At 40.8% G+C, this 22,428-nt stretch overlaps 1 protein-coding gene and 1 long non-coding RNA gene across 6 annotated transcripts in view; one reads left to right on the forward strand and one right to left on the reverse strand.

The window, feature by feature from the left end:
* The window catches only part of TMEM67 (transmembrane protein 67), a 33,492-nt gene extending 18,505 nt beyond the window's left edge, over positions 1-14,987 (forward strand). For 3 of the 5 annotated variants that reach the window (XM_071737942.1, XM_071737939.1, XM_071737940.1), the window contains 10 exons: positions 591-690; positions 791-930; positions 5,037-5,177; positions 5,646-5,726; positions 6,720-6,836; positions 7,976-8,092; positions 8,175-8,279; positions 8,637-8,739; positions 11,473-11,615; positions 12,053-14,987. In XM_071737942.1, coding sequence (XP_071594043.1) covers positions 591-690; positions 791-930; positions 5,037-5,177; positions 5,646-5,726; positions 6,720-6,836; positions 7,976-8,092; positions 8,175-8,279; positions 8,637-8,739; positions 11,473-11,615; positions 12,053-12,133 — 1,128 coding nt within the window. In that variant the 3' untranslated portion in view covers positions 12,134-14,987. The remainder of the gene's footprint in view (positions 1-590; positions 691-790; positions 931-5,036; positions 5,178-5,645; positions 5,727-6,719; positions 6,837-7,975; positions 8,093-8,174; positions 8,280-8,636; positions 8,740-11,472; positions 11,616-12,052) is intronic. The other 2 variants (XM_071737941.1, XM_071737943.1) reach the window with 1 other exon arrangement.
* Positions 14,988-17,224: 2,237 nt separating this feature from the next.
* On the reverse strand, positions 17,225-22,165 carry LOC139793370 (uncharacterized). The gene is made up of 4 exons (XR_011724594.1): positions 20,940-22,165; positions 20,523-20,908; positions 19,872-20,025; positions 17,225-17,610 (listed from the first exon to the last, which is right to left on the reverse strand). It is a non-coding gene; the product is annotated as an uncharacterized lncRNA (long non-coding RNA).
* Between the last annotated feature and the right edge of the window lie 263 nt (positions 22,166-22,428).

Consider the following 22,428-nt stretch of genomic DNA (forward strand, 5'->3'; position numbering starts at 1 on the left):
ATATGTAAACAGTTATTTTAAGGATTGAGTCATTTTTCCATAGACAAACAAATGTCTAAAGAAGGTGATCTATGGAAAATTATTCTTTCAAGGATAAATGTGTAAAACAACCCAAATAAAATAATACTCTATCACAAAAGCAAGTACTTTTGTTTAAAGCAGTATATAAGTGATTAAAAAGTTTGTGATTAAAAAGAGAATAGATGGCAGTAATTATGTTCAAGCATACTTGCATTATTCAGTGATCACTCTTTTATCTTCATGGGACATACAAGTATTTTATTATTTATTGGTATTGAATATGAATTCATTATAGAGGTTAATATGTTATGAGAAAAAAAATCTTTTTTTTTTAATTTGGTATTTTCTTCATTACTTCGGACATCATCCCATGACTGACCATTGTGCTACACTTTGAAATTTTTTTAGAAAGTTGTATCAAAAGTTGGTAGCAAAGTTGCATTTTCAAGTATAGGCAAGTATATTTCTTATTTTGAGTAATGAATGACATGTGCAATGACTATTTCTTCATCTTTGACCATATGCTGTTGCTGTCCTTACTTGTTAAATTTCTCTTTTTTCTTTCTCAGGCTCTGCAATTCTTACATTTGCTGGTTTCACAGCTTACTGTAGATATTTTCTTCATTGACTGGGAAAGACCTAAGGGAAAAGTTCTTAAGGCAGTTGAAGGTAGTACAAACTATGCTTGTTTGTATAAACAGCTTTGGTTAAATTCAGATGTACCATCAAGTATTAAATTTCTGAGCTTTATTTTATGTATTCTTCTTAGGTGAAGGTGTTGTTAAAAGTGCTGCTGCACCTGTGAGCATATGGAGAACATATTTCATAGCAAATGAATGGAATGAAATTCAGACAGTGAGGAAGATAAATCCCCTCTTTCAAGTGCTTGCAGTTCTTTTTTTTCTGGAGGTAATATTACTACAGCTGTTACTGTTATTAATTGCTTATGGTTCACAACCAGAGTACAATATAAAAGTCTGTTTTTTAATTCCTGCATTGTCTGTGGTAATAGTGGATGACCTTCACATTCACTTGAAAACATGTAACTTAGTAAAATAATTATTTTAATAATTTTTTTAAATTTATATGTAGGTATGTGTAACTCATTGCAACATTTCATTAAGGAAGACTTGAAAAAAACAAACCAACCTTTAATTACCTTAGAGATCTTTGTTAGTTTTGTTTGAGTTTCTTTGAGGTAATGAGTTACCCTAAATGGCTTAAGAGATTGATAAATCTGTGTACACACTTAATTCTTTATTTGCCTACTGCCTCCCACCTGCCACAGTGTACAGCTTTACTTCTGGTTTCCTATTTATCTGCACTGAGCTTCCTTCCTGCTAATTTGCTGTAGTCATATTTTATAAAGCAGGAAATGAAATGTGCCAGTTCTGTTCCTGATGGCATAAAACAGGGCATTATGCCTTCAGTTGCAGCTTAAGGATACCTGAGAAGTAGGGGTTTAAATTTTAAAAAAACACTTGTCTTTGTTTCTCCTGAGGTTTGGTATGTGCTTTTATTTTGGGAGGTTTTCTTATAAGCAGCTACATGCTACAGGCTTTGTGAGATTCATTTACGTATTTTTAATACTTGTATTGATTTGTATGTTTCTGGTTTTAAGGTTCTTGTTTTTATTTTAAACTAAATAGAGTAAAACCAAAAACCTTTCCTTGTTCACTACATACGTATATTTAATGCTGGTAAATACAGGCCAGGAACAACAGCTGTGCCATGTTACAAAATGGGAACAGGAGGAAAGAGCACAGTGGGAAAACTAACCAGGATCCTCAGGTTACGTTTCATCGTCCTGGTATCATAGAAGGGAGAGGTTAGGTTAGAATCATGGAATGGCTAGGGTTGGAAGGGACCTTAAAGATCACCTGGATTCTGGTAGGGACACCTGTCACTAGATCAGGTTGCTTAGAGCCCCATCCAGCCATATACTGCCAGGAGTGGAGCTCTCACTAATTCCCACGGCAACCTGTGCCAGTGCCTTACTGCCACCACAGAATAGAATTTCCTCCTAATATCTACTCTAAATCTTCCCTCTTCAGCTTTTAAACCATTGCCTCTTAACCCTTTCACTACACACCCATGAAAAAAGTCCTACCTCAGCTTTCTAGTAGGTCCCCTTCAGGTATTAGAAAGCTGCTATAAAGTCACTCAGAGCCTCATCTTCTCCAGGCTGAACAACCCCAACTTCCTCAGCCTGGCTTCGTTGGGTTTAGTAACTCATAGTGGAGGGTGATAAACAGCTTGCTGCTCATGAATTTCCCTCTGGAGAATCCCTTTCTTGCCACTAGTGGATGAAGTCAAGAAAGATACCTGCATAGGCTACAACTGGTGTTGGTGGAAACCTCAGGTAATCTTTTTAAACTGTCATGCTGGAGACAGGAATGTAGTTTCCCTAGAACTATAATGCACAGTAGACATGGCAGTCAGCTGCTCAGTACAAGGGAGAGCTTCTGTTCTGAACTCCAAACCAATCTTGTTGGGTTCCCAATTTTGATGCAGTGTCTGCTCAGCTCTCGTTAATCATGGTGACAAACTGTACAGTAGTAGAAAACAAGCCAGGAAAAGTCATAGCTGGAGGAAGTTGGAACATAGAAGAAGGAGATTGATAAGTTGATAAGACACTTTGTTTTAGTTTGTGGCCAGCTGTGGTATGACAGTTTCCATAGTGATCAGTGTCTTTAGCAGTTTTGAGCTAACCAGGTACTAGGGCTAGGAGGAGCAAAACCCAGGGCAGATAACCCAAGCTGGCCAACAGAAGTACCATGCCATGCCATGCCATGCCATGCCATAATTATCACTCTCACTATAAATTGGGAAGTTTGCTAGGGACAGGGCTTTTCCTCAATGGCTGCTGTCCCTGGAGGGTCTCTGTCCATTGTTCTGTCCCCAAGGCCTTCTTTCCTGCTTGCTGTGACCATCACACTCTACCTGGAACTGTAGTCACAGTGTTTGACATCTGGCATTCACTGCTGGGAGTGCCCAGCTCATGACCACTATATGGGCTTTGTGTTTCATATTAGTATCTGGATTAATATTAGTTATATCTTATTAGTTTATTACATCTGTTTTCATTTCAACCCCTGGGTCTCTTTTATTTTCCCAGTTCCCCTTCTTGGGTGGGTAAAGGTCACCTGGTGATAGATAATAAGTGCCTAATAACTGCCTCAGAGAGTCATTGTCAGTGGGGCTGAGTCAGATCAGTGACCAGTGGTGTCCCTCAGGGGTTGGTGCTGGGTCCAGTCTTACTCAATATATTTCTCAATGGCCTGGACAAAGGGATAGAGTCAGCAAGTTCACTGATAAAAACTGGGAAGGGTGGGTGATCCGCCAGAGGACTGTGCTGCTATCCAGCATGACCTGGATGGGTGGACAGAAACAAAATGAAGCTGAATAAGGGCAAGTGTAAATACTCCATCTGGGGAGGAGCAACCCCATGCACCAGTACAGGTTAAATGTTGACCTGCTGGAAAGCAGCTCTGGAGAAAAAGACCTGGGAGTCATGGTGGACAACAGGCTCACCATGAGCCAACAATGTGCCCTGACAGCCAAGAGGGCCAGTGCCATCCTGGGCTTCATTAAAAAGAGCAGGGCCAACAGGTTGGGGGAGGTTAAGCTCCCCCTCTACTCTGCCCTGGTGAGGCCTCACCTGGCGTATTGTGTGCAGCTCTTGGCTTCCCAGTTCAAGGACAAGGAACTACTGGAGAGAGTCCAGCACAGAGCCACTAAGATGATTAAGGGATTGGAGCACCTGCCCTATGAGGAAAGGCTGAGAAAGCTTGGGTTGTTTAGCTTAGAGAAGAGGAAGCTGAGGGGGTATCTTATCAATGTTATAAATACCTAAAGAGTGGGGGTCAGGAGGATGGTGTCCAGTGGTATCCAGTGACAGAACAAGGGGTAATGGACACAAGCTGGCATAAAAGAGATTTAAATTAAGTATGAAAAAATACTTCTTCACTTTGAGGGTACCTCATCACTGGAATAGATTGCCCTGCAAGGTTGTGGAGTCTCTATTCCTGGAGACATTCAAGACCTGCCTGGACGTATTCCTCTCAAAGCAGCTCTAGGGGATCCTGCTCTGACAGGGGGGTTGGACTAGATGATCCTCAGAGAGAGGTCTCTTTCCTTACCATTCTGTGATTCTGTGAGATAGTACTCTGGCAGCAAAACTGAGCTTTTCAACATGGCACTGGGTCTGTCTGGGATGGAGTTAATTTTCTTCACAGCAACCCAAAGGGTTTGGATTTGTGGCTGAAACAGGGCTGATATTGCACCAGTGTTTTGGCTATTGCTGAGCTGTGCTTGCAGAGCGTCAAGGTCCCCAGCAAGTAGGCTGGGGCTGTGCAAGAAGCTGGAAGGAGAACACAACCAGGGCAGCTGACCCCAGCTGACCAAAGAGGTATTCCATACCATGTATCATGATGCTCATCAGTAAAACTCGAGGGCAGTGATTTTCTGGGGACTGGCTGAGCATCAGTCTGCTTGTGGGAAGTGGTCAGTGATTGCATCACTTGTTGTGCAATACATTTTTGGTGCAGCTTCAGTTCTGAATGATTTTCATAAAATTTTCACCTCCTTGGTGCTTCTACAAAGAGTATTTCTCTCATCTTTTTTATTTGGGAACCTCTTCTAGATTGTTTGTTTAAAATAGATTCAGCCATAGAGACAGTAGGGGGAAATATATTTCTGTTCAATAAAAACAAGAAAGTCCCAGTTTCTTACAGCCACAAAACAAATAAAAATATGTTTTAACACTGAGATTATCATGAGATCTAGCAGCAGTTGGTTTTGAATTTATGTATCAAAACATATGTTTTATGTTTTTCATTCTCTTTTCTCAATAGCACAGGATCACAAAATTGAATTCTATCATAGTGAACATGCCACTGCTCTCAGGTCCATTTTTCCTAATTTTTTTCTTCTTCCCATTATGATGGAAACAACAGAATAAAAAATAATACTATTCATTGCCTCATGTTTTATTGACCCTCTTATCTCTTCAGGTGGTAGGATTTTCAAACCTGGCTTTAATGGATTCTTCGTCCAGTCTTACAAGAAGCACTGAGAGTTACATAGCTCCTTCCAGCCGTATTTTAAGATTTGGGGTGTCTGCTGCACTCTGGCTGGCCATTGCTTTCTTACAGGTATGTGTAACACTGGACTTACTGAGTTAGCATTTCAGACTGGTTCTTGAAAGCTGGTTCTTGAAATATGTCTTTAGGCCATCAATATTATGTATGCTCTGGGTATATTCTTAACTGTTTTGCTTGATCTAGACTTTCAGCAGCTTTAGCATGGCACACTTTTGGAACTCAAAATGAATCTTTTATGCTATGAGACTTCTTACTTTGTAGCCAGGATTTTAATTCCCTTGAGATGTGAATTTATGTAACTACATTGTTTTGTTTAAACAACTTAGAAGCATCTCACAGTTAAATGAAAAACAAGTTATTGCTACATTTTTACTTCTGAGAAGAATGTCAATCCAATTTCACGGAGTCCAATGCAATGATGGCCACTACAGAAGTCTTTGTGTGTTTGAAACTGTGACATTAATTGCTTAAGTCAAATCTGATCAACTAATAAAAGAAAATTTGGCTGATTTATTTCAGGTTATATTTTTTTCTGTGGTTTATGAAAGATATGTTGAAGACAAGATAAGACAATTTGTTGATTTGTGTTGCATGAGCAATGTAAGTATTTTATTGTCTCGTTTGTACAGTAACATGTTTAATAACATGGTACATAAGATAGTTCTAGGAATGTTAAAAAATACTTATTCACTTCATTTAATCAGAAATTATTAGCTACTAGCCAACGTTGATGTTTCTGCTAGCTCACTTCATTGGTGCTATCTAGAAGATGGATTTGCTGCTGTTCTTTTTGTCCTGCTTTGCATTTACTACTTTCATGTTACAGACACAGGTGTCTCAGCTTTATTTGATATATTTACATTCAGTTTCTACTCCTATCTTGTGGTTATCTCTCCTGGACAGTTGTCACTGTTTTCATTCATTTCATTTAGTCATGTCTAAACTATTTCCTTTCAGTTTAAATATGGGTCTTGAAGATTTGTACTGCAAATCCTCTACTGTTTAAAGGAAATCCCTTTTAGATACAGAAGAGTGCAGTCACAACTGGTTGAATTAGCTCATTTGGCCAGAATGTTTTAAAAATATAGAAATTAACCCCTTTTGTCAGCTGTTCCAGCCTTGGTTATTCCTCTTCTGTGAAAAGCCATGTAGTGCATGGCTGTAGAGAGAGATGATTTTGGGTTTTGTGTGCATGTAAGCATTGTATCATATTGAATGAAGTTCTATTAAATACAGTCTCCTAGGAGCTCAGCTGAAATCAGACATATATATATATTGTATCACAGAAATAACTATTGAATCAAAATAAAAGTTAATAACTTTGCTTTAATTTTTTTACTTTGTGGAATTAAGTAGTGATCCTTGCTGTTGATAAATTAAACTTGACGCTGGTGTGTGTTTCTAGTTAAGCATAGATAAAACTAATCAGTAAGGGAGTTATTAGAGATTTTTCTGCCATATTTATTTTGGTATCTGCCTCATTTGTATTTGCAGAAGAGCTGGCCTTCTTCATCACCACTGTGAACTCAAAAGCTCAAAAATAAAATTGTAAGGTTTAATTAAAGTATTCTTCTCTTCCCTCCATCTCTTTAGATTTCAGTGTTTCTCTTGTCACACAGCTGCTTTGGTTATTATATCCATGGTCGCTCTGTGCATGGACATGCAGATACCAATATGGAAGAAATGAATATGAACCTAAAGAGAGAAGCAGTAAGTAAAATTAGGAAGGTTTACACCTGCTCTAATGATTGATTTAATTTTTTTAAAAATCCCACACCTTTGCATTATGGATCTACACTTGTGCATTACGTTTCACCAAGTTATGATACCTCAAAGATACCAGCAGGTGGTGTGTAAACATAGGACTCACCAGCTCTTTTAACTAGCTCTGCATCTTTCTTTTTCACTATCTCTTCTTCTCCATTGCTTCTTCAGATTTCACAGGTAAAAGTATTCCTGTTCTTCAAAAAAGTTTTTTCACTTATTTGAGAACCATCTTTTTGATACTGAAGCTTTTCATAAACTCATGGTTACATTTGAAAAGATACATACCAAGAAGCTTTTTCAAGAAGACAAATCTGAAAAACTGCTTGTATAGTAATCTGTTCTTCCATTAAATTATTTTACTCCATTTCTTCTACTTCATTAATATATGCTGTTCTTTACAGAAATTAACTTGAGTATTTTTTTTCTAGTGTCATGTATTTTGGGCAAATGTAAAATGCCTAATAAAATAGTGAAGCACTTTGCACTAATTTTCAAGATGTCTTGCATCTTCATAAGGATGCCTAGGAAGAATAGAATATGACTATTTCAGTGATAAGTGGACAGAAAACAACATAACCATGACAATTTTAAATCTCGAAAATGTAGGGGAATCCTTTTAAGATTTTTGACTTGTCTGTTCCCATAATTTTTTCCTAATTGCTTAATATAATTGGGATAAAAGCAGTTCTATCGAGATGTTAAATTTTCTGTTTTCTTGGGGTTTTGAGATTCATTAAATTCCACCTAAAAACATATGGTAAAATGGAATCCAAAGCACAAAAAAAGCAGAAATAAATGATAAACATAAAAGAAAGGGCTTCAGAGTGAATTTCAAAAGATGTATTAAAAGGTAATGAACTGAGAACGGGTGAAAAGAGGAATAAGACTTTTTGACAGCAGGGGTCAGGATTTCATATCCTAAGAAAATCTTGCTATGATAAAACCAAGATTGTAGTGAGTTCAAATATTTGGAGATATTAAATACTATGTGTACGTGAAAGAGAGAAAAGGAAAAGTTTTTTACTTTTTTGGGTCATTTGGGACATTAATAATGTTAATTAACAATTGCTTTAATTATACAGGAAAATCTGTGTAGTCAGAGAGGATTGTTACCAAACACAGATGGCCAGACATTTCAGATTTCCATTTCAAGGAATATGCGACAGAACTATGACAGGATTCATGAAACCTTAACAAGAGTAAGTGAGATATTTGTATTCTCTAGATGTTGTTTAAAATATGTAATTTTTCTGCTGAAGTGATGGTCATGTTTTATTCCAGAAACGTGGTCCTACTAGGCTTTTGGACTCATCTGTAAATACTTTTGAACAGAGCACAAGGGCATACAACACCATGAACAAATTCCTCAGTTCTTTTATTGATCACGTATGTATATTGACATTGCTACATTAAGGAAAATATAATTATACTAAGTAGAGACTAAAAATTGTAACTCTGAGAGACTGTCATCTCTCTTTAAGCATATGTGCTTAAAGACTTGTTGTTAAAGACTTATAGCAACTGGAACAGCACTTCATTCCAAAAAAAAAAAGAGTACTGTCCAACAGCACAGCATGCTCTTAAAAATGACAAATCCTCTTTTGTTTGGACTTATTTTTGTCTTGGAATAGACAAGTTCTTTTACTTTCCTTCATAAAGGCCTAAATAGCTGTACTTCTCTTCAAAACAAGTACTTTTTCTTTGAAATCATAAAACAAGAAAATTGTTTTCCTTTTCTTATAGGTTCATAAAGAAATTGATTATATTGTTAAAGATAAGTTGCTGCTTGAACGGATTCTTGGCATGGAGTTCATGGAACCCTTAGAGAAAAGTATTTTTTACAACGGTAAGAAGATTTGTGAATTGGTATTTGTACAATTACAGGCATGTAGGTTTCTGTGTAGATTTCTTTCCCAGAATTTGCATTCTAAACTTACATTCTAAATTGGACTTTACAGCAGGAGAGGTCATTAAAAGACCTCTTGTAATGGAAGTATTTGAGAGATGTTATTCAGGTTACAGAAATCCTATTTATAATTTGTCGCTTGACTGCAATGTTTTTTTCTTTTGGGCAACTGAAAGTATACTGTGTAGAGACATGCATGTGTTTATGAAGTGCTTCTTTGACTTGTTAGCTAGATCCAGTATCCACTTTGTAAATGGAAAACAGACCCACAATACTTAGATAGGTCCATGCTTTTTTTTTTTTTATTGTAGAACCAACGTACTTACAGAACAATTAAAGGTACAGAAAGACAATTTCTTTAAAGAGGATATTGATCACAATAAGGACATTTTAATGGAATACTTGTTGTACACCACTTATCTTTGCTCCACTAAGTAATTTTCATTCTTGAATATATTATTTTTAAGCTTTTTAAGTGTTGCCAATACCTGCAGCAAAAACAAGTATTCCAACAGAAACAGGGATGACGTGAGCTCAGATTCTGGTCCCCGGAGCCATGCCAAATAAAATAGGATTCTCCAGTGCACCATCCTGGACTCCAAGCTCATACTGAAGTATGAGCCTTAAGTATTTTCAAGTGACTGGTACATGTGGAAAAAATAGATTTAGTGAAAGTGCTTGAGCATATCTCAACCTTCCTAAATCTGAATCCCTGGAAGTCTGATGCAGTGAAACACCAAGGCTCTAAAACCCTTGACCTATTTATAATTACTGCCAGGTGGCTAATATCTGCATCACTGGAATCCTCATGCAGTGTTAGGCCCTCCCCTTCCAAGATTCTGAAACCCTGGCTCCTGGTCTCCTGTTTACAAATGTGTACTGGAGAGCAGTATATACACTGCAATGAAAAATGTGAGCTTAGGCCTGATACCAGTCTGTTTCCTCAGTTCCCTGAACTGTACAGAATCCTTCAAACCTCATATTTAAAAACCTCAGTTCAGATCCTGATTCTACCTCTAATCATATATTATGCTGCATAAAATGTAAACACTTACTACAGATCCAAGGCCTCATTATGAGTCCCTCAAGTACCTGGCTTTCCAGCCTCACTGCTCAGAAACTCTGAACTTCATCAGAACTGTAATGCAGTCCATAGATATTGCCAGATGACCATTACATGTCATAAAGATATCATTATTCTTGTATCAATATTCAGTCCAAAGACTACACTTCTGTGCTTTGCAGAACTTTTCCTGCTTTCTGACACCAGAGCTGCAAAAGGTGAACCCTAATTAGAATTGCAAACCTTGCTGTGTAATCAGGAATGCAGTGCATGCTTTCTAATGTCATGTCATCCAATACAGGTTTGGGCTCTCCTCCCTTATCATGGTGAAGCACTATCTTTTGTAATATATGTTGCCAGATAACAGGTATCTGCCTTAAAACTATAACTAGGATTTTCTTCAGTCTTGGTCTGTGATTGCACAGCTTGCAGCATCTGTCATTCCAAAGCCCTATTCTAAACCCCTATTCTATGGTCTATTCAGCCATAAGTATTGTCAAGTATGCAATGTCTGGGTTAAAATTAAGTGTGTAAGCAAAATGTAATGTCTCCAGATTGTGCAATATTCAGTGAAGATTTGGTGGTTTGGCTGCTATTATTTTATAGTTCATAACTATTGATATAAATACATTGCTCAATGGCTTAGGCTGCCATGGTTCCCAGAAGCTTAGATACAAATCAAGATTTCAGTACAGTAGAACATAAACAATTTTTAATGAAAATATGTTCTTTCAAATAGGACTTGCATGAGAAGTTTGAAGTTTTTTTCATTCTTATGAAAAAGTTTAAAGAGGGAAAAGAATCTATAATCTGCAATTTTAAGTGTTCTTAAGTGGTGCTTGCTGACAAAGAAGTGGATAAATGGTGTAGATTTCTTTGGCTATGAAAAAGTGATTTTGAGCTTAACAGACCCATTTTCTGAGAAGCCATCAACCAATGGTTGATCTAAGTAATGTTGCAGGAGAAGAACTCCGAAGCGATGGCAAGCTCAGAGTGAGGACAGGATCGGTAGAGGACTGGCCACCAACCAGCACGGCTGCGAACCTGCTTCAGAGTGAGCCCCTTGCCAGTCTCAAGCCCCACCTTTTATTGGCCCTTGATCTTTGAGCATGCGCACTTGGGCCAGCCCTAACTGGGCACAGGTGAAGCTGAGCACCGACTGAGCTTATTACTCGGCAGGTCCTGCCACCTGCTGCCTACAAAGTAAGGCATTAAGCATATGTTTTTATTATTTTGTTGAGTTGGGGCCAGAGTTAACACATGTTAAAAATTTCAGTGACAAGGAAGTTACACCTGGTTCTTGTTCAAAGCAGCCTGTTTTAAACAATATGAGGTTTTAGGAATGGATTAAGTTGCTTGTGGCATATGTTTTTTTCCGATTGTGTTCCATCTGTATTAACCCATTTTATAAATGAAAAGGCATTATTTTGCTTAAATAGAATGTCATACCTAACTATCATGGTGCCATAAAATGCTTAACTAAAATACCATAACTAGCTCTTACTCTGACTTCCTTTTTCTTAACAGCTATCTCAGTGTGGACTGATGAACTCCACAAACTTCCATTTCACATAAATAATATTTTTTCAAAAATTATTTTCTGTCTGTAGATGAAGGACACTCTTTCAGTGACGTTCTCTATTATGGTAATGAGACAACACTGCTTATTTTTGATATCCTGTTTTTCTCCGTCGTGGATCTGGCTTCCCAAAGTTTTGTTTTAGCAGCTATTCTAACATATTTGCAGCAAGAGGTAATTTTCATTTTAAGAATAAAGCAGTATTTTGGTACAGACGTTTATATAGTTAAGGAGATAATTAAAGCAGTAAGTTAGAAGTATGTGGTGACAGATTATACTGAGAGCTTATAAAAGTTTTTTACTTTTTTTTTTTGTCAAATAGGCTTTTGAGAAATTAATTTTATTCTCATGCCTGTCATGAATGAAGGGACCAAATGGCTTTTAATAGAAAACACAAATATCTGTTGAAATTTAATCACACATAATTGTATCAGATTTGGGGTGGAAAGATGTTAGAAAATATTTCAAAAATACTAAAGGGGATGAAGCGCCTGATTCACTCAGGTTATTTGTGATTTAAAGATAATGTGAAGTTATTATTTTGTGTTGTTCTGAAAGACACTGTTTTAAGTATTTCTTTGTTAATACCTTTTTTTCTAAAATGTTCTTAGATATTTAGGTTTATTCGTAATGCACTGGGGCAGAAGAATTTGGCATCCAAAACCTTGGTGGATGAAAGGTTTCTCATTTAATTAAGAAGATTAATAACTTTGAGGAGTTAATTGGGGAAATTATGTCCCTGGTCAAAGCATCTCTGACCTGCAGATTGATGGTAGTGGGCTTTTCAATAATAATATAATGGTTTTGAAAGTTATCATTTTTATATTGTGTACTATTAAGCTTTATTTTTCTGTATTTACAGATATTTTTTAGATTTGTGAACACTAAGCCATAGGCCTTTAAAAGGAGGTGTACATGAAAATAATACAGAGGTAAACTTGATAACTGCTGTTAATAGAATGAGAGAAAATTATTTAATGGCTTTTGGTAAGATGGTCTGCTCACTTTGATACAATAATCTGAGCATTTTGGTTGGCAGGAGAAGTTGTCAACTTAAGTTTTCTGAAAATTTATCTTGGAGTTTATAATTGTTTTTCTTGGGTGTGGACTGCAGATGACAAAGTTTTCTTGTGTTTGAGATGCAGTATTGTTACAGTGATGCAAAAAAATTGTCTAGTTGTGATAGAGCAGAGGAGGTGGTTACAAGTACTTGGCCTTGTTCCTGATCTTCTGATGTGAAATCCCCAGGGAAATACAATAATTCTTTCATGCCGTTTCTGCACAAGTGAAATAGAAACAATTGTTCTTACCTTTTTTACAAGTGTTTTCACAGATGCCTGTATATATACTCGTGTACCTCTGTCTCTCGAGTTTTCTGGCTTTTTTATCTTGAGCTATAACACAGAAACCATGATCATTTTACCATCACCATTTACCATCACCATCAATATTTTTGGAATTTAGACAAGTTGATAATTATTCAAGTGCCACTTATTAAGTATTAAGGGGAATTATGAATGGCCTTCAAAACATCTTAAATTAAGGTGTCTACCTCCCATTTGTATTCCTGAAAAGTCTCCTACCTTTTTAAAATTATGTTTTTCAGCAAATGGTTCAATGTGAAAACAGTTTGCAGGTTATGTAGCTGTTACTTGGTTTTAGATAATTCAACAAGCGACTTTCACCAGCAAAAACACCTTAAAAATATGTCAAGGTTAACATGCTTATTCCAAAACAGAGACTGAGGCCATCATGAGTTGGACCTAGCAGATTTTCAATGCTTGTCTGAGTAGAAGCAGCACAGCATTTCATGTTTCTTAGCCTCATAAAGAGGAACTTTTTATATTGATACCATTTTGTATCATACCATCACCATATTAAACTTACAGTAACATTGGACTTGATAATCTCAGAGGTCTTTTCCAGCCTCAATAATTCTGTAACATGGACAAAAATCTCAGGGTCACTATTGCTTTTAATGCATTTACTTTTGGTGTTGTAAAAACCTGTGTAGCTTTCTGGTCCAATAAAATTGCTATTACTTCACAGAATGTGTCTGCCAGTAAGGCTGTAACAAGGTAGATAACTGAAGGTTGACTTTCTGTGGGACATCCATTTATTAATATGCATATTTGCATGTACATTTCTATGTCATGCTTTCCTTACTTTTGCCTGTTTATGTGCACAGTTCTTAGTTTGTTGATGCACACTATGCCTCAAAAAAAAGGTGTTTACAAAACTTCTAACAGAGTGAAATGTCCACTAGAAATAAAATGAGGGGTTTTAGCTCAATAGTGAATGTAGTAATTAACATGTCTGTTAGGTTCTGGATCTGTTTAAACAGCCAAAAATCATGTTTCCACTGTCTGTCATGACTGTATGACCTCATTAGTTGTGATTACTCTGTCACTGACCTACTGAATGCCAAACCTGTAAACCAAGCTAAGGAAAAATCCGAAAAATGGTCTGCAGTAGGATTTAGCAGTCTAAAATGCCATTGTACAGGAAGAATACAGTCTTTCCCATGTGACCATATTTATTCAAGGTGATTGATGTGACTAAAGGGGTGTAGAAAGTTGCTGTGATCCATAAGTGAGCAAGTAGACATAAAATGACCCTAATGCACATCTTTTCCAGCATTATAACTGCATCATTGTCAGTGGTAACAGGCACAAGGTTTTTCTCTGTGCAGATTCTGATGATGTGTCTGTAGTCATGAAGTTATTGTAGGAAACAAAACCACACTTCAAACATACCTCCTCCAGAATGGGCTGATTTATGACTGTCTGTCAGAATAAGTAAAAAATAGTAACCAGACCTGAATAAACTAGCATGTTGCAGAATGTCTGCAAGCAAAGTGAAGGTGCCTGTTGTGCCATTTGTAGACACAGCCATGTGGTTTTAATTTACCCAGTCTGGTACCAGCACAAATGGAGATGTTTCACCATGTTGTCTCTCACTCTGTACCCTATTCTCAATTCTTCTTGCTAATCATCTACAATTTACCATGCAAAAATGGTGCTTTGAGTTTGCTTTAGATAGGCCTTTAGTTATCTGCCACCCAGAAGGTCATATGGAAGCTTAGTGACCTTGCAATTCAGAAGAACTACTGCTAAAGGGCAGCTCTTGTTACAGATAAATGATAAATTAATCTAGAAATGTTCTGTCAAAGCAGTTCTGTTGCTCTCCTCCCCTCTTTCTCCTAAGTGCACACACTAGTCTGTTGTGGTTTATTTTTCCAGGTCATTTATCTAAAATGTCAATATGGGTGCTTTACATGATTTAGGGAATAATTACAGGAACCAAAACTTCCAGCTAACCCTAGCCCATATAGACTTTTCGTCGTTCTTGCTGCCCCATGATCACTTGAAACAGATTGACTGTGCTTGGTTCTCCTGTTGCTTGGTATTTGTTCAATTGCTCTTGTGTTTGCATTTCCAACTTCATGTTTTTAAAATTAAAAAAAAAAAAAATTATTATGCAGCTACAATGCATTGTTCATCTGATGAGTGTCTTTCACATTTATAAATAAATAATTTAAAAGTTTTCAAGGACTGGAGAAGTTTTTATGCTCTTCCTAAATCAGCTGACCCAAGTCCACAAAATGCTTTTCCTTCCATGAGCATGAGAAGTTTCAGCACAGGGCAGGAGGTTGCTGCTGGCTCTGCAGTCCAGAGAAGCTCTATCAGGACAAGTGTATAAAAAAGGACTTTTTCAGACAATGTGGCAATGGAGGGATATGGTTTTGGATAACCACAATTGATGGAATTAGATGTTTGCTTATTATTCAGCATCTTAGGGGTTAGACACTCAAATAGTTAAGAGTTATTTATAAACAGAAAGTATAGTAATTTCAAGAATATGTTTAAAATCGAGAGGTTTCATTTACTTGTGAGGAGTTGATTGATTTTTATGTTACTCCTGCAGTCACTTTGGTGGTGGGGGTGGGCGTGTGACAGATGAATCATGCCAGAGGTGAGAGGTGCAGCTGGCACAAGGCTCCATATTTGCTGCCACTCATCAGATCGATGCCACCCAAGCCAAACTCCTGGGTTTTTGTGTTTGTTGTGAGTTTGAAAGGGTGTGTGAGCAGTAGGTGACGTGGGAAGGGTGACATTGCAATCTGCTCCTGTGAAAATCACAGCTAAGCTGGGCTGGTGTCAGGGGGTGACTATCAAACCGCTCAAACCCAGTCTCCTTCAATGACACCTACTTCCTCCTACCCCTCTCCTCTAGTCCGGATGCCAGTATCGCCCTTTTCTTCTGCACCTTTTCACCAGTTAAAGGCACTTAATCCCCTGTGGCCTCCAGGTGCCTCCAGGTGGTGGCTGCAGAACCCGCCCGGCCCCCGGAGCTGCTGCCTGCTGGGCTGGGGCTGAGGGGAATGTGGCAATGCCAGGTGTGCCTCGAGCCAGCAGCACAGGTTCTCTGGTGAGCAGAATGAAATTCCAAACATAGCATTAGAACTTAGCTTAAAAGCACGAAGTCCTGACTTCCATCTATGTCAAAAAGGGAGGAGGAGTGAAACCAAGGCACCTCCCATACAGAGAGCCCTGGCTTCCTCCAGCTTTGCCTCCTTTGTTGTCTCCATGCCGTCTCCACCCCAGCACTCCCGGCTTCCTCCTGTGACTCTTGCCGTGCCACAGCAGGGCTGCCACCTGCCCCACCCCGGCTGCCAGAGGGAGCAGAGCTGTGGATGTCACCCTGCAGGCGGGACATCCGAGCTGCTGCCAGCCAGCAAGGGCAGGAGAGCAGGACCTGGACCCACACCTGGGGCTGGGGATCACAGAGCCCAAAGGACACTCAGGACACTCCATGGGAAACCCCATGGAACTGCATTTGCTTCTGTGAGACAACCCTGGCCATCTGGCTCTGGCAGTTCCAGTAAGCCATGGCTGTCCAGAGCCCTGACTATCTGTATCCCTCTCTGATCCAAACACCTTTACCATGCCACTGGATGCCACTGGAGACTTGTCACCCCCTCGGTTTTCCAAGGTGACTTCCATCACATCGGGAGTAGCTGCAAGCCTGGCAGCTGAGGAGAGGTGAGGCAGCCTTTGGGGTTAATTAGGAAATGATCTATGGTTGAAGCTCACCTGTAGAACAGCTGAGGCTTGGAGGCTTCAAACACCAGGAGGCAACACAGCATCAATTGACATTGAGAATTTGCCTTTAAATGTTCAGGATTGTTCTTTTTTTGATCTCTGAAAGCAATCTCCTCACAGAGACAAACACCAGACAATCTCCTCACAACCTCTGGTATTTTTTGGTATGAAAAGCAGAGGTTCTTTGTTCTTTTTTTTTTTTTTTTTTTTTTTTTTCCATAAATGTCTGCTATTACAGCAGTTCTCACATGTCAGTTTTACAGCTCTGTGCATCCTGGCAGAAAGGCTTAGGGAGCATGGAAAAAAACTGGAATTAAAAAAAACAATCTATAACCCCATGACCTTTTTACTCAGGTTTACAACTGCAGGAAAATAATCCCCTTCAAATAATGACAAAAAAAAAAAAAAATGTCTCCAGTATTTCCTGCAAATGCAAAGCAGAGATAATTTGCTTTTGGCTTTGCCTGATCCCTGAGACAAGAAGTGTTGCACTGACTTCCCTCCCAGGTAAACAGCTTGGTATATCCCAGAGCCTGGCCTCATCCCCCTTCCCATCCCTGCCTCCACCATGGGCCAGCACCTCCCTTGCAACCCCTGAGAGGATGAATCCAGGTGCTGGCTCTGGGGCACAGCCCCAGGCTGCCACCCCACCTGCCCTGGCCCTTTTTTTCACCTCTTTGCTTGCAAGTTCACTTGGGCATGCAGAGAGCCAAACCCCACAAAACTTGTCAAGGAGATGCAGGAGTTATGTTCATATCTTCATGTTTAATCACAGCTGTGCTGAAAGCTCAGTATTTGTTACATTATCCTGGATGGTTGGGGCAGAGATGATACTAGGAGAGAGTCCTGCCTGGTGTCCATTTCCCCTAGAAGTCATTAGTTTCTTTTTGTTTCACATTTTGAGAAGAAGAGTGTACATTTTCCTTGGAATAAAAAGATTGCATTTCCCATTTTCAATGTTTTCTTTATTTTTGTGTATGTGGATGTAAAGATCTGAGCGTTACTGTTGAAAATACCAAAGTTGCTCATCTGTACCTTGTATGCAGGAGTTTTCTCTGCAAGCACTGGAAAATATGAGCACATGGCCAGAGAGATGACAGGAGAAGCAGTCAGTGTTTTCTGTCGACTTGCCCAGAGGTGAGCTATGTCATGGGACATCATGCAGAACTTGCTGAGACTCCAGGTTCCCAAATGCACAGGGACAGGGAGATATCCCTCTCCATAGGGACAGAGACAAAGCCTGGAAAATTCCTCCATGATTATAACTCTCAAAAATAATAAAATATGTCTGTTTGGTTTGCAGAGGCAGCTGCAGCTCTCATTCCTGACAACTGCTGATTGCATGTGATTTGTCTCTTTCTTTTGCATTTTCAGAGCCCCCAGCATTATGCTGTTAGGAAGGCAAAACTGAATTCCTAGGAAGGCTGGAGATGCTATGGTGGGTCCCAGGGATTTGTGAACATGGTGGTGGGGAAGAGCTGGATCTGAGGCCTGTGGATCAGAACTGGTCTGGCAATAGAAAGAGTTGTACCCTACAGCACTGCTGTCTGGATTGCAGCCTCAGGTGTGCAGTTGTCACACACACGCACACACATGCACACACACACACTCTCCCTTAGGCAGGTTGGTGTAACAAAGGGTTGGCTGCTGGCATTGAAGCAGTTTTGCTCCCTCATCCCAAATACCACGAGCAAACCACAATTTCCTGAGCCTCTTCTGCTGTTCAGTGCTCTCACTGCCCTCCAGTGCCTTATTGCTGGCAGCATGAATAAATGCAGAGCGATGCTTCCATGACACACTTCTTGGAAATATCAATACTCATTGCCTATATGCACTAGATGTCAAGCCAGATGAGACCATGATGTAATGGAGCCTCTACTGGCAATGCCACCTGGTGCTCTTGGCTCCTCCACCCCAGCCCTCCCAACAATACGTCATCAAGGGCAGTGCTGCAGCCTCAGCAGTCATTACCAGGGAAGAGCTGGGACTCTTAAAGATGCTGTTCAGTATCAGATGTATTAAAGTGCATCTAGATGGAGGAACAGAAAGGAGTTGATCCCCTCTGGGGAAGGGCTTTTGTTTCCTGAAGCTTTTCACTTTCTCAGCTTCCCCTTTCCCTCCAGCACTTTCTGGGTTGCAGCTGCTCTAACTGGGAGAGCTTGAAATGGGTGCAGGAGATAAAAGCAGCAGTTAGAGAATTTGGGAAGCTTAGTCCCCTCTCCTCCCCCCCCCCATCATTGCCATGCCACTGGTAGATATAAAAGCTGTACTGGAAACAACAGTGTATAATTAGTGGAGGTGGATGTTTTCACATTCTGTGCATGTGTAGTATACACTGGAGTGCAAAATCCTAGCTGCTTGTCACACCCCCTGACTGTCTTTCAGCTCAGGGACAGCACAACAGGAGTGTGCAGGGAGAGTGAGCCAGGGCTGTGCAGGTGCTGTGTGAGAGACATCCCCAGAACTCAGCTCATGGCTGGGATTGAGCCCTGGGGACTGAGCCCTGGCCCCTAATGTCATTTGTGAATTGGCACTGGGATGAATCTAAATGGGAAAGATGCTCAGGGGGATGCTGGTTAGCAAGGAGCTCTGGGCAGGGTTCACTGTCCCACAGGGCCAGGATGATGCTGGTGGCACCAGGTGAGGAGAGGAGGAGGTGGGAAAGCCCAGACCTGGGAAGAGGCACCAGAGGCCGTGGGGCCCAGCCTAGCCTGGGGCCACAGGAACAAAGCACAGCTTCCTCTCAGGTCCACCATCTCTTTTTTCTGCTTTTTTTGTATCTCACAGGAAATACAAGGCAGACTTTTCTCCTGTGCTCCTTTTCTCATGGGCAGCCCGTTTTCCATGGTAAGAGTGATGTGAATGCTGAATGCCCAGTACCACTGCAAGCCCTGGATGCCTCCTATCTGCCTGCCTGATGTGCACTGACCCTGCACAAGAGTGAGGGACCCACAGCCAGTGCAGCCAGGACACTCACCCTCTGATGACACCTTCTCACATCGTTTTGTGTTCAGCCCTTCCCCCAAGTTTTTCCCTGTGAGACAAAGGCTCAGGAGGCCCACTGTGCATATGTGACTGGGACCTGCAGGTCTGGTTTCTGGAGACCAGACCCACTGCTACTCCTGTTTGATTCCTGGTCTTCCTCCTGGCTGCATGGGGTACCTGTGTGTACCCTGCCAAGGCAGCCCGATGTGCTCTGCTGTCACCCCCAGAGTGAACGAGGGGCCTATGGTGATCCACCAGCCCTCCCATTTCATAAGCAGTCATAGAAACATGGAATGGGTTGAGCTGGAAGGACCTTCAAAGATTGTCATGTGCAACCCACCTGCACAGCCAGGGACACCTTCCACTAGACTGGGTTTCTCAAAGCCCCATCCAACCTGGCCATGAACAATTCCAGTGATGGGGCTTCTCTAGGCAACCTGTTCAGTGTCTCACACTCTTGACTCTGACTTGTGAGCCTACACCTGGTTTTATTCCTGCAAGAGAAAAAAAACCTTTCTGAACAAGTTGCTCCTGCCAAGCTGCTCTCTGATGGATGCCAGTTACATTAGAGAGCATCTGCTTCAACAGCAATTTAGGCTGAATTCTTCACTCAGATTGAAAGCAGCAGCAATTGCACACACACAGAGTGAAAAGCCTCCTGTGATGCAGCAAATAACGAAAGAAAGTGTGTGTGTGTGTGTGTGTGTGTCAGGTTGAAGGGAAGATGCTGTATCCATGATCCTTCCCAATAAAAAGTGAAAACATCTGGAACTCCTGCTAAGAAACAGGGAAATTCAGCCACCTCTCCACAGGACATCATAACAGACCAAATTTTACTATCACTCTAATGCAGAGTTTAAAAATACACATATTTATTGGGAGATGTCATTTTAATTTAAGAACAGAAGCCAGTAGAGGGTATATATCTCTAAATAGCACAACATTACCCAACCTGCTGGGTAGGTTTGTCAACACAAAGACTAAAACCCACCCCTGAAATGTCCCAAATACTTGTCTCTTCCATCCCAGGCTCATGGTTTCAGCCCAGGTCTCCCCTCAGGACTGGAGGCAGACCCCCAGAAGATGCCTCTGTAGCCTCTGGCCAAGCCAGGCCCTTGCTCAGCCTGTCTGGCTGCTGCAGAACTTTCCAAGGAGAAGTGTCAGAAAGCCTGGGGATGGCTGGGGACAAAGCCTAATCCCTCAAGACAGCTTCCTGCTGGGAGAAGAAATATTATTTTCTCTCTCTGTGATTTCCTGGGAGCTGCCACCTCCTCTACTTCTCTGCCAGGTCCTGCTGGGAGGACCAGTAAGGGCACTGGGAGTCACTGGTAGGTGCAAATAAAGCTCTCTCAGGGGCAGGGGGGAAGTAGAGATCACCTTTCTGCAGAGATCTCTCAGAAGAGATCACCTTTCTGCAGGACTCCCAATGGTGGGACCAGTATTCCCAAAGTGCACTTTCCTCCCCAAAACCACTCCTAAACACAAACCTGATTGTTCCCAGCAAGGTGGCCATGTTGGCAGCTTACAAAGTGAAGTCCTCCATCCCCCTGTGTGGTTGTAACCATTAGCCCAAGAGCCATGAGGGTCCAGTTAGTCTCCTGGCCCCAAGAAATTGCTGAAGAGTCTAAAGGAAGATTGTAAGCAATCATAAAACTACCCCAAAGCTCACATCCCTTACAAAGTCTGATGGTGCTGCAGCTCTCTCTCCCCTGTTGCCAAGGATTGGTTTTAGCTAAAAGAAAGGGGAAACTGTTTGCTTTGGCTGGTGATGCTGCTGCCTGCAAATGCTTTTCTCAAATAAAGCAACCAAGCACTTGCTGAAACCCCCTTGCCTGTTTCCCCCTGCTGTCCCATAGCACAGGCTCTTGCATGGTTTGCTACCAAAATACTTATTTTTAGGTTAATGTCAGAGTGGGGGAAGGCACACATTCTCCCAATAAACTATGCTGTTAATCAAATATAATTTTTCTCTCGGTTAACATATGATTTTTGAAGTCTGTACTCAAGCCAAAGCTGGAACAGAAGTGTTTTATGCAACCTCCCCCTTGTTTGCTCAATCCTGGAGCAGTATTGACTTAATCACAGAAAGTTGGGGGTTAGAAGGGACCTTAAAAGATCATCAAGTCCAACCCCTCTGCCAGAACAGAGTCACCTACAGGAGGCCACATAGGAACATGTCCAGATGGGCTTTGAGTATCTCCAGAGAAAGAAGCTCCACAACCTCCCTGGGCAGCCTGTTCCAGTGCTCTGTCACCCTCACAGTAAAAAAATTTCTCCTCACGTTTATATGGAACCTCCTATGCACAAGCTTATATCCATTGCCTCTTGTCCTATCATTGGGCATAACTGAGAAGAGGCTGGCACCACCCTCCTGGTTCTCTTCCTTTATGCATTTATAAACATTAATGAGGTCGCCCCTCATTCTCCTCCAAGCTGAAGAGCCCCAGCTCCCTCAGCCTTTCCTCATGAGGGAGATGTTCCACTCCCTTCATCATCTTGGTCACTCTGTGCTGGACTCTTCCAAGCAGTTCCCTGTCCTTCTGGAACAGAGGGACCCAGAACTGGACACATTGTTCCATATGTGCCATCAAGGCAGAGTAGAGGGGAGGGGGAACCTTTCTTGACCTACTAACCATTCCCCCCTTCTAATGCACCCCAGGATGCCATTGGCCTTCTTGGCCACAAGGGCACATTGGTGGCTCATGGTCATCCTTCCATCCACCAGCACCCCCAGGTCCCTCTCACCTATACTGCTCTCCAGCACCTCAGTCCCCAACCTGTATTGGTTCTTGGAGTTGTTCCTACACAGATGCAAGAGTCAAGAACAAGAGACTTAAGAACATTATCTTGTTGGTGACGTGTTTGAAAACTTTAAATTCCTTTCACAGCATGAAGAG

Source organism: Heliangelus exortis, chromosome 2, assembly GCF_036169615.1.
Source record: "Heliangelus exortis chromosome 2, bHelExo1.hap1, whole genome shotgun sequence".
In the NCBI taxonomy this organism is placed as follows: Eukaryota; Metazoa; Chordata; class Aves; order Apodiformes; family Trochilidae; genus Heliangelus; species Heliangelus exortis.